This window comes from Nanorana parkeri, unplaced genomic scaffold, assembly GCF_000935625.1.
Source record: "Nanorana parkeri isolate BGI_ZX_2015 unplaced genomic scaffold, ASM93562v1 scaffold3878, whole genome shotgun sequence".
NCBI lineage: Eukaryota > Metazoa > Chordata > Amphibia > Anura > Dicroglossidae > Nanorana > Nanorana parkeri.
This window is the reverse complement of record NW_017310145.1, coordinates 12,280-26,744: the sequence shown is the minus strand read 5'-3', so window position 1 is coordinate 26,744 and position 14,465 is coordinate 12,280. Positions and strand designations below refer to the sequence as shown.

General features: G+C 40.5%; 1 protein-coding gene across 1 annotated transcript; it reads left to right on the top strand.

The window, feature by feature from the left end:
* Nucleotides 1-532: 532 nt before the first annotated feature.
* Nucleotides 533-13,843, top strand: LOC108803568 (solute carrier family 2, facilitated glucose transporter member 9-like; the record flags this gene model as incomplete). The annotated part of the gene is made up of 5 exons (XM_018575399.1): nucleotides 533-631; nucleotides 3,801-3,961; nucleotides 8,344-8,468; nucleotides 11,377-11,522; nucleotides 13,711-13,843. Coding segments are annotated over 5 exons (664 nt in total), but the record flags the coding sequence as incomplete, so codon positions are not given.
* Between the last annotated feature and the right edge of the window lie 622 nt (nucleotides 13,844-14,465).

Genomic DNA, 14,465 nt, shown 5'->3' with positions numbered 1-14,465 from the left:
GCATGTTTTGATTATTTATTTATGTATCATACTTTTTTTGTCATATTTGAAAATATCTGCAGGACAAATCAAACTAGTGTGAATGTGGGTTTTCTGCTGTTTTTTTTTTTCCTTTCCAATATATGGCAGCACTGTCTAGCTTTTTACCTATCATATATTTTTTTTTTTTTTTTAAATAATCTTTCCTTTGCTTTATATTATTATGTCTTGGGTTTATTTGGATTTTGTTATATCTATCTGTATGATGCTTTTAATTGTAGCTCCAGCACAGTTGTAAGATATATTTTATATTATTCATAAAATGGTGTCTTGTGCAGATGTGTTTGAAGTCTTCAAGTGTTTGCTGAAAACCCATAATTCTTTCTCAAACAACATCACCTGTTTCTTTGCATGAACCAATAATTATTTCTCAAACAACATCACCTGTTTCTTTGCCTGAACCAGTCATCTGTTATGTTTCATGTTTGATATATAAAACAATGCCAGACATATGTAATATGATCATTATTTTGTATTTTTTGAACTCCTGCAGCGCCTGACGTTTCCTTTGCTGGCTGTGGCCCTACTCACCTCTTTTGGGTCCTCTATGTTGTATGGCTTCAACCTAGCAGTGGTAAATTCTCCCTCTGAGGTAAGTATGATGAATGCATGTGCTATAAATGTCAGTTTAGGGGGCAGGGACATTCCAAAACCGAAATTTTACTTGCAACTGATACCTTAGTTGTCAGCTCCAGCAGCAACCCACATTTCTAGGAAACCAATCCTTTCAATTGCATGCCTGGGAGATGCCTTTTTCCCCCCACATATTTTGGATGTGCTTGTTGTTGATTTTAGTTTTTTACATTTAACTTGGCTTAAATATAGCAGCAATAATAGGCCTGAAATCATTGGTGGAAGTAGCAAGCACAACAAAAATTTGAATATTCCTCTGATGGGAACCTTCTGTGCTTCCATTTCAGTGTCACAGATCAGGCAGTTGGCAGGCAGCTTGTGTTGGCGCTGCAGGCGAAAACTGGCAGGGAATGACTGCCTAAGCATTCCTAAAGTTGTTGTGACCTGATGAAGAATGTCCTGGAAGCCACAGTAGCTAACCAGAAGCCCCTGCATCACCAGGTTAAGGGCATGTGTCAGGCAAGATAGATGTGTGAAGTTTCCCTGCCATTGTTGCACATGGCTTTGCCTGGCAGAAGACGGCATGAGGTCAGCTACCATACCAGTTGACCTTCCTGCAAGCAAATTGACCTAACATGCCATGAAAGATATGTTTCATTCCCTGCCCATGCTTGCTGGACTAATTTCTGGGCATGGGGGGGTTGGGGCCTTTCTTTCCCCTCCACTCCAGCTGTAGAAAAGGTGCCTGTCTGATGAATGATGCTCTTAGAGAATTATGACAAGTTTTAAACCTTCGCTTCACCTGGCATATTCTAAGCCTCTTAAAGACTTGTGTGTCTCCTCATTCATGTGGCACCCAAATGGCTGGTACTTTTACCATAAATGATACACTGTAAGCAGAGGCTGGAGACATAATTGTTTTCGCAGTACTGTCAGTAGCATATATGTGGACCGACCCTGGTGATGGCAGATGGATTAGGACAGTGTGGCTCACCCCATCTTGGTACCTCACTGCATTTATGGAAGATCACCAATGGCCATCTCTGTGTTTTTTCTGTCAAGACAGTTTTTTTTATTGATGGCCCCAAACATATGCAGCAGCTAAAACTTTTTTTTTTTTTTGTACAGTTGGGAAGAGTTGGAACTTCTTTTTGTAACACACTTCAGCATTGTGGAGACATCTCTCCAACTGACATACTGACAGTAACAACATGACAAGGTTGTAAACCTTCCCCTCTGTGATTACATCAATGTAATACAAGTTAAAGGAGACTTATAAGGCAAGTGATTTTCACTCAGCCTCATAATCTGAGCCGACCTGTGACAATTAAACTGTCGCACGTTGAGTCAGTAGATCGGGAAGTGAGCTAACTCATACCGGCGCTCATTCACTTCTCGATCTATCCGTACACTTTAAAGATAAATTTAAGACCTTGCTCTTGAAGTCTCTTCCTAAAGAACATTTGTGAAACAAAGCTGCTGCTGCATGGGGGAACCTGATACGCTTTCTCTCCTGCACCAGACACAGACTCTGTCTTTTCCTCACTACCACACAACTCATGACCACACATATGACTCTCTCGGTCCCAAAGGTCACAGTTAACCTCAAGCTTGAGAAGAGCAGATTAAAGGCTGATGATACACATGAAGTTTACATCGGTAGAGATTAGAAAAACAATCCGTTACAGCCAGGTCTGGAACCAGCACGTTTTTTTTTTATTCAGAACAATGATATTGTCAAGCTTTTCTAAAGTCAACCTTTGTTTTTTTTGCCAATGTGCTGAATAAAAAGCATGTTGGTTCCAGAACTGGCTGTAACGGATTTGTTTTTCTAATCTCTACTTGTGTATATTTTGAGTATAGCAACAGCCTTTAGTCTGTTCTTCTCAATTTTGAGGTTAACTGTGACTTATGGACCACCAAGTCATGTGTGTGATCATGCACACATGAAAGAAATCAGGGGCGTAACTAGAAATCACAGGGCCCCATAGCAAAATTTTGTATGGGGCCCTGTGATTTCTAGTTACGCCCACCTGATAACCCAAACAGCCCACCTAAGGGTGACCCTGCAGAGCCCACCATAGACTCTCTATGGTAGGCTCTGCAGGGTCTCAGGCAGGCGGTCAAGCCCTCTTACCTGTCAGCCATGATCCTCTGTCCGCCTCCTTCTCCTCCACGATCGACTCCTCCGTCACTGGGCCCCGCCTCCTCGATCGCCGGGCCATGCCCCCTCGATCGCCGGGCCCCGCCTCCTCGATAACTGCTGATGACGGGCCCAGCCACCTCCTGCGAAGCTGCTGGTTGTCACCAACTCAGCAGTGGCTGTGAGAAGGAACGGAGCGTTCCTCCTCACAGCCGCCAGTGACAGCCAGCAGCCTGGCTGTCCGAGCAAGGTGCCATAGCGACCCAGGCCGCCTGCATGGCATCAGGGAGATGTCCTGGCCGGGCCCCGCCGTGCCTCGGGCCCCATAGCGGCCGCCTGGGTCGCTATGGTGATTGTTATGCCACTGAAAGGAATGTCAGATGATGACTATGCCTGTTGAAGGCTCTGTAAACCTACATGGCTTTCTAAACAATCTAAAAAAAATTAAAAAAGTTGCAGGACCTAATAATTCATTATAATTACCACCAACGTGATGTAGTGTAGGGGTGTACAACTAACTTCTGTCATGTAATCCTATAGAAGAATTATGCAAATTGTCGGCTTTAATTTTCAACTATACGCCATACAGAAAATGCATAGAACTATCAACCTTTCTCAGTGTGTGTGTATTTTTTTTAAACACGCTTTTAAATGTTGGTTTTTAATCTGGGTTTTTGTTTTTTATTCCTAAAGTTATTTTCGTGTTTTTTTTTTTTTTTAACTAGGCTAAAAATATTAGTCTTGTACAGCAACCAATAATAAAATTATACTTTTATGTAGAATTAAAACATTGTCTACTAGAACTTATGCTAATTATTTTGAATATTTATATTGCATCTAATTCTAGTCCTATATTTTCCAGATCTGTCTATACGGAGTGACTTGATGGGCATTTTTAGAGAGCTAACTAGTCATTAAAATTTAACAATAATTAAATATTTAACTTTGTTCTTTAAAGTATACTAAAAAGGGCTCTACATCTAAGAGAATTGCAGACTAATTTACATGATCCTATACCGCTAAAAAACGGTTTCCTATTTTGCAGCATATTAAAGCATTTTACAACAGCACCTGGCACCAGCGATATGGACAGTTTCTCGAGCAAGGTCCATTAACTATTTTATATTCCTTGACGGTGTCGGTGTTTGCGCTGGGAGGAATGTTGGGCTCTCTGTTTGTTGGAATTCTGGTATCCAGGTTGGGAAGGTATGTACACCATACAAGATGCCTGTCCATTTTTGGATGCCCCGTTGTGTATTTCTTGAGACGAATTTGCACTTTGCAGGTCATATCTTCTATGAATTACTTAACATTTAAAGTGGGGAAGGATAAGTGCTACCTGGGGCTCAGTTAGAAGTTATTTACCCTCACTTCATGTATTGATGACAACGTTTTACCAAACCTGAAGTGAGAGTAACTCTCAACAGCTACATAAACAGAAATCTTCTTAACAGAGCCCCAAATAGTGGTTAAAAGACAAACTGAGTTCTAATCCTCCACCCAAACCCTCACCCCCCCTCCCCATCCACAAAAAAAAAAAATTGTCAAGCCAAAATATTTTTTCTCTCGTTTGGATAGAGTGAGGAAGGGTTAGACCCTTTGCCCAATTTTTTATTTCTTTCTTTGTTCCGTTTTTGTAAAGCGAAATCCTAAATCTTTAATTTTTCATGAGAGCAAGAGGTGAGGAGAAATTATATCAATGGGCACAAATGATCTGGTGACAGCTGTCTAAGATGGGAATTCTCTTACTAAGATCTCAAAACCTGAAAAAATAACCTAATAAGCGTTTAACCTTTCTCAACCCAACTAAAAAAAAACTTTGGGGTAAGCGCATACACTTTAAAGAGTGATTATAGATAATGAGTGATACCAATTGAATTGGTAATACTATGTAGTAAACATAGATTCAGGTTTACATCTGATGTAAGTGATATTGTTTTTCGTTTTATTATACACTGTTGTATACTGTATTTATAAAATTTGGACGTGCAGAGGGTGAAGACCAGCAATTGCAAGTCTAAAATCCTCTTAACCTCCATTATTTTTTTTGCTTCAAATTTTGTGGAAGGGACTCCCCCATTGAATCAAAAATCACTCTTAGAGAATTTGCCACCTCTGAATGGCATAACATACAGGTCCTAGTGTTTGCGACAATTCTATTTGTTACTGTGACTTGGATTTTCCATTGATGCACAGTGGATTATTCACAATCTGCAAGTACAGGGGCAGTGAATGCTTTTTAACTACAGCAAATGGTCAGACTGACATTAATAGGTAAATGATCACCATATCAAACATTGTGGTTGAATATGTATTCTCCTTTTTTGAGGCCGCAAATGTTCTCTACAGGCAATTTCTTACCGTGTTTTGGTGCACTATTACAAATTTAGCTTGCTGCATCACTGTTATGGTGGGATAAAGAACATGTATGATGTGTCAAAAATGCACTGCAAGGGCCCACAGTGGGTATGATATACCTTCTCTGCATGACAAGCAGGTAAAGGAAAGGGGTTCCCAGGTCACCTGATGGACAAAAGGTGGCGGGGTGGACTGTGTGTAGACCTGGGCCTGTGCATGTAGGGAAGTCCCTGAGCAAGTAGTTTCTATTCCCTGAAATAATTTCAAGACTTAATTTTCAATTCTGACTGTACCTAAAATTGTATTAAACTGAGCAATGAGACCCTAATCTCTGCTGAAGTCTTATATTCCAAACCTGAGATGAAGAAAGACAAGAAATGCAAAGCCTGTATTACTGCCCTCCAGCATTCGACTGACGTAAAGTTGAGTATTTGAGTAAATCTGATAATTTATGTTAATGTTCCTCAAATGCTGATAATTCAAGGGTTAATTGAAGGGTAAGACCTCATTGGATGCCACTTAAAACTTAAAGTCCTTCATCTCTGTAGGATTTATTAGCACTGTGCCATTCTCATTCTCAGTAATGATCACACACAGACAATTAATATCCATGGGATAGCCAAGTTGCTCACATCAATACCATGGCTGTGTATATGATGAGAACATATTGTGACTAGCCGAGCAGAATATAGTTTACTTCAAACCTCATCCAAGGCTGCCTGCTATCTTCCATTCCAGATTAACCACTTTCTCACACTATTAACCCAGGCCTTTTCATTTACATAATGGGTTTCTCTTAATGGCAAGAGCTTGCACTTCTACATAATAACACTTTATACTGCTTTATCAGCTCGGGCCTTGTGTTTGTCTAACACAAAGTACTTTCTAATTTCAATTTTCAATGTAAAATGCTGGCCACCGATACGGTGAGCACTGAATTAACCTCTTGCCGTCAGCCCGTTGTAAAAAAACGGACGGAGGGCACTGCTGCACTGGCGGGTTGCCGTCGCCAGATGGCATTTTTTTTCTGCTCGCGTGCGCCCCCTAGTGGGCACGCACGGGCAGAAAAGACCCGACCATTGCACACACCCGTTAACGGGTGTTTCACATATAGGCGATCAGCGGCTCCATAGCCCGCCGATCGTCTATATGTGCTCGTTTGTGTACGACCCCCCCCCGGACCCCACACCTTGAATCTCGGGAACCGCTGCCCCATCTTGAATCCCGGGACCGGCTCGGTTACAAAAAAATAAAAGTCACATATAAAAAAGGGGAAAAAACCCCCAAAATGTTCAACTCCCCCACCCACACGTTTACGCGCCTATAAACGTAAATACGCGTCTGGTGCCCCAGCGCGCAAAAAATTACAATTGCGTTACACATGTTGCATATCGCCGCAAACGTTGCAGTGAGAGCAATCATTTTAGGGCCATCAATCACTGATAATACTAAACTGATGAGCGGTAACCGCTTTTAAAGCGTCGCCTATGGCCAATTTTGGGTATTATCGTTTTTTGAGGTTTCGCGCGCGCACACAATTTTAAGGCTTGACATGTTTGGTGTCTTTACCCGACGTGACCCCATCTTTTATATTTTACCCAAAAATAATAAATGTTTTATCATTTAATATAGGGGAAACTGTTTTTTTTTTTTTATTTTGGTAATTTTTCCTTTAATATAGTAAAAAAAATTAAAACCCCAGTGGTGAATAAATACCACCAAAAGAAAGCTCTATCTGTCCCCAAAAAAGGGTATAAAATTCATTTCAGTACAGCGCTGCATGACGGAATAAATGTCAGTCAAAGTACCGCAGCGCTGAATACTGAAAAATGGCCTGGATGGGAAGGGGGTTTAACACCGCGGATATCAACTGGTTAACAATATCGTTTTCAAGTGTACTGGTGACATAAATACAGAAACTGGAAAGGTTAAGATGACCCAAGACTCAAGTCCAACCAATTCTAACACCTTACTATCACCGTACTATACAATAAATGTGTCAGTCAGAAAACCTATCCGAGCTGTTGGAAACCTCCAGACATCCTCCAAATATTAAAACGTGTTCATTCACAGCACAGGGAGGTGGCAATGCAGAGTGTGGGCAGAAAGTGACAAGATAAAGTAAAGGATGTGCATGGCATTGGCAAAACCTTCCTTTTTTACTTTTGCATTAAATAATTGAGGGTTATAACTCCCGTTTTTTTTTTCTTTTTACATCTGTGCCCCTTTTGGGGCAATTTCCCTTCACTTCCTGCCTGATAGCCACCCACAACAGAAAGAAAATCCCTTTAAAGTGAGGGAAACCCCTGGTGGTCACCAGGGTCATCAGAACTGGTGTACCCATTTAAACATTCCTCATCTATTCTTGTTCTGATGACAACCCAAAATGTGGGATTTTCTTTCGCTTTTTTTAGTGAAAATGGTCACCAGGACAAATGGAGAGGGTGAACGGGGACACAGACTGCAAAAAAGTGACAGGTACTCTAATCCCTCTCTGGTCTTTCCAAAACTAAACAAAAAACATTTGGGTTTCACTTGCACTTTAAACTTGCACTCTGATTTAGAAATGTAATTGTGGATTTCTGTTGCCTGAAATTACAATGCTTAACCCTGCTCACATATACCAGCTGCTGAAAAAGGTATAATTTGCAGGGAAAAATAAGGCTGAATGCACGTGGATATAATTAATAGAAAACTGGAGATTTTATTTATTATCTGGACACATCAAGAAATGGAAAATGTTTATGGGAGAAACTTGCCTCTGCCAAAACCTGCTAAGCTAACACCACTGGATAGTGGGGACCACAAAGTGATAGATGGCACCCTCTTGGGTTACCTGTTTAACTCTGTAGGACCCTGCCAGTCCCCTTTTTTAAAAGCAGACTTCAGGTTATAGGGTGAGTAGACAATCGCCAGGCAGGTTATAGGGTGAGTGTCCAATCGCCAGGCATGGGTGTCTAAACTCATGTAAAATTTCTATAGAAATTTTACATAGTCTAGCAGTTGTCTGCAGAGATGAATCATAACCCATCTGGTACAATATGGTACCTAGTATCTGGGGTTGGAGGGATGTGAGTTTAGCAGGTTTAGGCAGAGAAAAGGTTCTCTGCATTTCTTTGACTTTACAGTTGCTGATCTATACTTTCATATGTGGCTTCAATTGTTTCTGAAGCTCCTGGTATAAGTCTATTCGCTAGCTAATGGTCAGCATTGTTGATTATGTCCTGCAGGAAAGGAACAGTGATAAAGAGCTCCCCATTGGTTTTCATTGCCGGAGCCTTGATGGGTTTCAGCCGGATTTTAGGGTCCCCGGAGATGGTGATCATTGGACGGTTTATTACCGGCATTCACTCAGGTAAGGCTTCCTAATTGCTTGTAGCACATACTCATAAAGCAAAAAACATAACCTTTTATTGCGTCCCTTTGCTGCAGTGATACTGTAACGCAGATTCTGAATGTCTAATAAAGGTGCTTTTCAGTCCAGATACTGTCATCAAGCGTTATAACTCAAACCTTCCTGCTTCTGCTAGACTTGTCTGGCTTGTTTGAGAAGGAAACCCACAGCATGTAAGATGCAGTAGTAGCCTGTAGCAAATTAAAAGCCTCCTTATGTGGTACAGCAACCTACAATGGAATTGGTTGGTGCGGGTTACTCCATTTTACATTGTTCTGTGCAGTGCCTTTTTTAATGTATTAAAAAAAACAAAAAGCCTAAGGCAATGCAAACATTGAACTTTATTTCTAGTACAAAACATGTCAAAAAGGAAACATCCTGGGTGTAGCTCACTCTGAATGCATTTCTTCTTGTGCATGTGGAAAATGAATCTGGTTGATGTGTACTCCCTTTTTTTTTCCTTATGATTTTCAATGCAGGGCTCTGTTTTATATATCTCAACCCAAAAACCTAATGGTGGGTTGGACTTTATAGTATATGTGTAGGCTTCAAAGCTGTGGAGCATCAACTGATGCGAATGGTTGGTTTTATTTTCAGTGCACTCAGTAAAGCACTGTGTAATATGTCAACACTACTTGATCAGGGGATATAAATAAAACTTCCTAGTGTTCTTGCCTTTTTACTGTCCCCAAAGGCAGAAGAAATGCTGACTACCATCCAGTGAGTATCTTTATGGTTGTGTTTTTTTATTTAGAGAAAAGCTTTCAGTGTGGAACAAGTAAATATTACGCTCATTTAGTGATGTGGATGTGTAGCCCATATGTGCCAGTCAAGTGTGTGTGCGTTTATTGGCGTGTAACCTATAGTAAAATGGATCTGGATGTGTATGTTTACACCAAGTAGCACAAGCATTTATTTACTGTATTAGCTTACACAAGCTTTCTTTTTCTTCAAAGACTACACATGCCTTCCCATCCCCTTGCCTTGTTTACGCGTGCGTCCCACTTCCCTCACCTTGTTTATGAGAGCCTCCCACTTCCCTCGCCTTGTTTACGCGTGCCACCTCCTTCCCTCGCCCTGTTTGTGCGAGCCACCTCCTTCCCTCGCCTTGTTTATGTCTGCCTCCTTCCCTCGCCTTGTTTATGCGGGCCTTCCCCTTGCCTTGTTTTACGCGTGCCTCCCGTTCCCTCACCTTGTTTGTGCGAGCCTCCCCCTTCCCTCGCCTTGTTTGTGTGACTCCTTCTCTCGTTTATGCGTGCCTCCCCTTTCCCTCACCTTGGATACATGTACCTCCCCCTTCCCTCTCCCTGTTTACGGGTGCTTCCCTCTCCCTGTTTACGGGTGCTTCCCTCTCCCTGTTTACGGGTGCTTCCCTCTCCCTGTTTACGGGTGCTTCCCTCTCCCTGTTTACGGGTGCTTCCCTCTCCCTGTTTACGGGTGCCTCCCCCTTCCCTCGCCTTTTTCTTTACGGGTGCCTCCCTCTCCTCCTTGTTTAAGCACATGCTTTCACATTCCATTACCATTTCTGTGCATGCCTCACCTTGTTAGGGTATGCTTCCCACTTCCTTCATCTTACTTTTGTTATATAGTCTATAGTGATTACATTAAAGACCAAATTCTCGTAAAAACGTAAAACGCATTTTAATTCACTTTTTGTTTTTCATTAAAAGTAACTAAATAATTTCAGTTAGTGTAATTACCTGAAATTGGTGCTGATATTGGTTCCTATCGGCCACTTCTGTTGGTAGTGCCTGCGTTGATTTGCTTATAGATGGGAAGAAGCATTTAGCAGAAGTGATGAAACAACCATTTTGGTGATACTCATTTGAAGAGAAACAGGATTTTTTACAGTAACTGAAAGATTTGTGTGTTGTTGTTTTTGGTTTTTGGCTAGTATTACATTTTTCAACAGGCAAATTTTGGATACAGTATTTCAGTCTCGTGCAGGATCTGTTGTATTCTTAGACAGCAAAAATGTATTTTGATTTGGAATTGGCAGGGAAAGGTTTGAGCCTCTGTCGGGTTTTGACAGCTGTCTTGTCTGTTTTGGAAAGATATTTTCTTTTCTTCTGGCAGGACAGGAAGTGATGGGGAATCTATCCAACAGAGATGCAGACAATAACACTGTTAGTAGAGTGAGATAGGGTTGGAAATTGTGACAAGATTTTTTTATTGCTCTCCATGTCCCAGTGATAGCTGCTGTTTCTGTTTTTATATGTACTGACGTCACAGGGGCAGGAAGTGAGGCAAAATCTACTGAATGGGGTCACAGACAGAAATAAAAACCTGACGATCTTAATTCTTCATCCCAAATAAAGTCTTGCTGGAGCTGGGCTTTAATGCTAACCATCTTCTGACCATATAGCGTTCTGCCATCATAAACTCTAATGCATCCACCAGGGATTTCCTCTCGCTTCCTGTTGGGGCTATTGGACAGGAAGTAGATCCTCAATAGATCCTATCCTCAATAGATAATGCAGTAAGTGAATGTTGTCACCCTTGAACAGGAGATGTCTTGTTGGTAGTAGGATCTCCAAATGAGAAAAAAAATCAAGAATTAAGAAAACTAATGGACTGGTAAGCTGCAATATGGTATATTTTTGCTCTTGGGTTATGATGAGCTTAAAGGTTCAGTTAAAATGGTAAGCTTTAACCTATCCACACATGCACAAACAAGAACACAAGGTGGAGTATTTTCTTGCAGGATCTGTCTGCCCAAATGTATTACTTTTTACATGTTATGATTTACTGCTGTCTAGATTTAGTAGAGTATAACTGCTTCCCTGTGTTCTAAATGCTTATTTGTTTGATCTGGATTCATTACTGAAAAACAGATTATTAACTATATAATGCATTCTCTTGCTTGCAGGTATTTCGCTCAGTGTGATTCCTATGTATCTCGGAGAAATTGCCCCAAAGAATCTCCGTGGATTTTTGGGTCTGATGCCAAGTATTTTCATCTGCCTGGGAGTGTTTTCTGCACAGGTTCTCGGCCTACCAGAGCTACTGGGTCAGGTTTGTTGGTCAGGTGTATTTTGTGCGTGGTGTTTTATTTTTTTATTATTGAAAAATCTCTAGAATTGTATTAACCAGAACAGGTTTAATATTTTGGGCTTAATTACTTGGCTTAAGCTACCTACCCTTCTATAGTTCTTTCAAATCTGTTGTGCTGTAAAGTGGATGTACACCCTAAATGAATGCCATTTAGTTTGCCAAACCGCTCTGTATAATAAACAACTTGCATTTCTAAAATACATTTATACTTTTCTTCTCTCTTTTCAGCCTGTGTCCCATCTCAGTGCTACCGTTCTCCTGCACCCTTCTTTGTAGTCACTTCCTGTTTAAGTATACGCCAGCAGTGCCTGGCATTTCATCTCAAGGGTTTCCTAATGGTGACAACAGTACACCAAACCTGCATAATGAAAGTTGAAATGTCCACTTGTAGTCTTCATAGGAGCACAAATGTGAGAGTGTTACCCTATAAAAGTGTCTGAACAAAGACCTTCATGTCAGGATCACCATTTTTTTTTCTTTATTTTTCTTTCATGGAAACTGCAGTTTTAAAAATTTATTAAATTACTTTTTAAATTGCAGTAACAGCTAATATAAGATACTGGTAACTGGGTTTACACATACTTCAACCAGACCCATGGGGATGGCTTTGGAAGGGAATATTCCCTTTACTTATTAAATGAGGTGAAGCCCTGCTGACTTTCATCATCCAAGCATGTGCAAGCAAAAATATTTTTTTCCTTGCTCGTGATTGGGTATTCTTTGCTAAGTGAATTTTCACCACACCCATCATGCGAAGTAAACATTCCCTTGCAAAATGCAAATTTCCTTGCAAAGTGAAATGCATATTTTCCATAAGTAAATCAACCCCACAGTTTCTGAACCCTTCTGTGATTGTCACATAAAAGCTGGCGGTGATGACCACCTTCAACTATAATCTTGCTATAACTACAAGTGACTAGAACACGTGTAATGAACATGATCGTTGCACTCTTCTCATTTGCAAAAAGCAGCAGAGACCTCAATGCTTAAAAGGGTTTACATTTTTTGTATTTCTCTATGGGTTGATGGGCCATATTTCTGTGAAGACCTCTGGAATGGTACAGAACTCCCTTTCTAAAGCCTGCATGTGAGCTCTGGTGGAATACGTATGCTTTCTAGCTGCCATGTCTTCCCCCAGCTTAGGAAAGCCAATGTTGAGAGGTGGAACTGGCATTTTATCTTCTATAAACACAATTGTAATCCCTATCTGTAACCTGTTCTGGGAATTCTGATAATTCTGAGTAGACTCGCAAAAGCTTGCCAATAGCTTGGTCAAAGACTGGAAGAGTTGAAGAAATGCCACCATTCAGTGGTAGCTGAGGCAGGCTGATTGCGAGATAATGGTTGAGAGCTAAAGGTTCTGAAAAGAAACCATTAAAGAGCCAAAAAGAGAATCTAGCAGGAAATAATACTGAGTCAATAATGAGTGAAGTAGAATGGTCAAAAGTGCTGCTACCTAGGGCTGAAGTAGTAGGAACAAAAACAAATCTCTCTCGGGCTAGATTTTAATATAGTACACACTAATTCTATTAAATTACAACAAGTGGCTTTGGAGTCTCTTTTATTTTGAAATGGAATGTAATGGGACAGAGATGGAAATTGCCACCACATATTTGTTTTAAAAGGTGCATGCTCTGGGGTCTTCATCCTTGCTTTACTATTTAGTGAGTCTTAGACCCAGTACAAGCAAGCATGTACGTCAGGCAATCCGTTACATAGTGGTCTGAGACGGTATGTGTTTTCCTATAGCAACCATTTATGTTCTTCCTTTGGTGAATTAAAATGTAAATCTGATTGCTTACTGTATGGTAACACCGACCAAAAAAAGTTTTCACTTATTTTTTTGTTTTGATAAAAGGGGACCCATTTAAAAGGAGTTCAAGTGTTCTTGTGGTTTATAGTACCTGGCCGGCTTCCAGCTGTTACAGGTTTTAAGGCTAGTTGAAGATAAATACAGGCAACAAAGTCTTCTAGAACCCTCTTTAGATCCAATGAGTGCATGAGCCTGAACAGCTTAGCAGTTAATTTACCGCTGTTGACCTTCCACTCCACTTGACTTACTCTGCTTGTGTTCAAAAAGAGATTTTTGACGGCATGTAAAATATTTTATCCGGTCTTTTCCTATTCTCACAAGATGTTGTCTCCACAGGATGAGAGCTGGCCCTTGTTCCTTTCCTTGGTGGTAATACCGACGCTTGTGCAGATCTCAATGTTGCCTTTTTTCCCAGAGAGTCCTCGCTACCTTCTCATCGACAAAAGTAATGTGCACGCTACAATAGATGGTGAGAAACTAACCTTGTTACCCTCTTAAAAAAAACTGGGGTTTTTTATTTGTACAAAGATGATGCTTACAAAAAATGTCTGAGTATTTGGCATCTTTACGTAATCATTAATGTGTGCAATTCATAAAACCACACCTGATGAAATGAGCAGGTCTAGATTTTAATTACATGTTTATACCCATGCTGTCTTTCTAAATATGCACTTTTGTGCAATGGTTGGCTAAAAAAATGAAGAGGCAAGAAAAGCAATTGTCTTAGTTCTGTAATGCATCCTTTGATATATGCATTGCACAAACTTGTGTGACATTATGTTACCAAGTGAATGTAAAAGACCATGTCTGACCTTGAAGTGGAATGTGGTGTTTGGGTGTCCTTTTTTTATTTCTGAGGTAAAGGTGTGGGGTTTGTTTGTTTTTTTATTTAAATTGTTGGAACGTTAGAACCTGGTTCAAACTCTGAACTTATTGGCTTTTAACAAATGAAGAGAAATTTCCCTGATTTGCACACAAACCGTGGAAAACTGATAGATGTTCTATCCCATCTCCACTATGTCTATTAAAGTAGCTTTTACAAGTATGCAGTTTGACTGTACTGTCTAACTTAATGATCTTTTTGGACTATA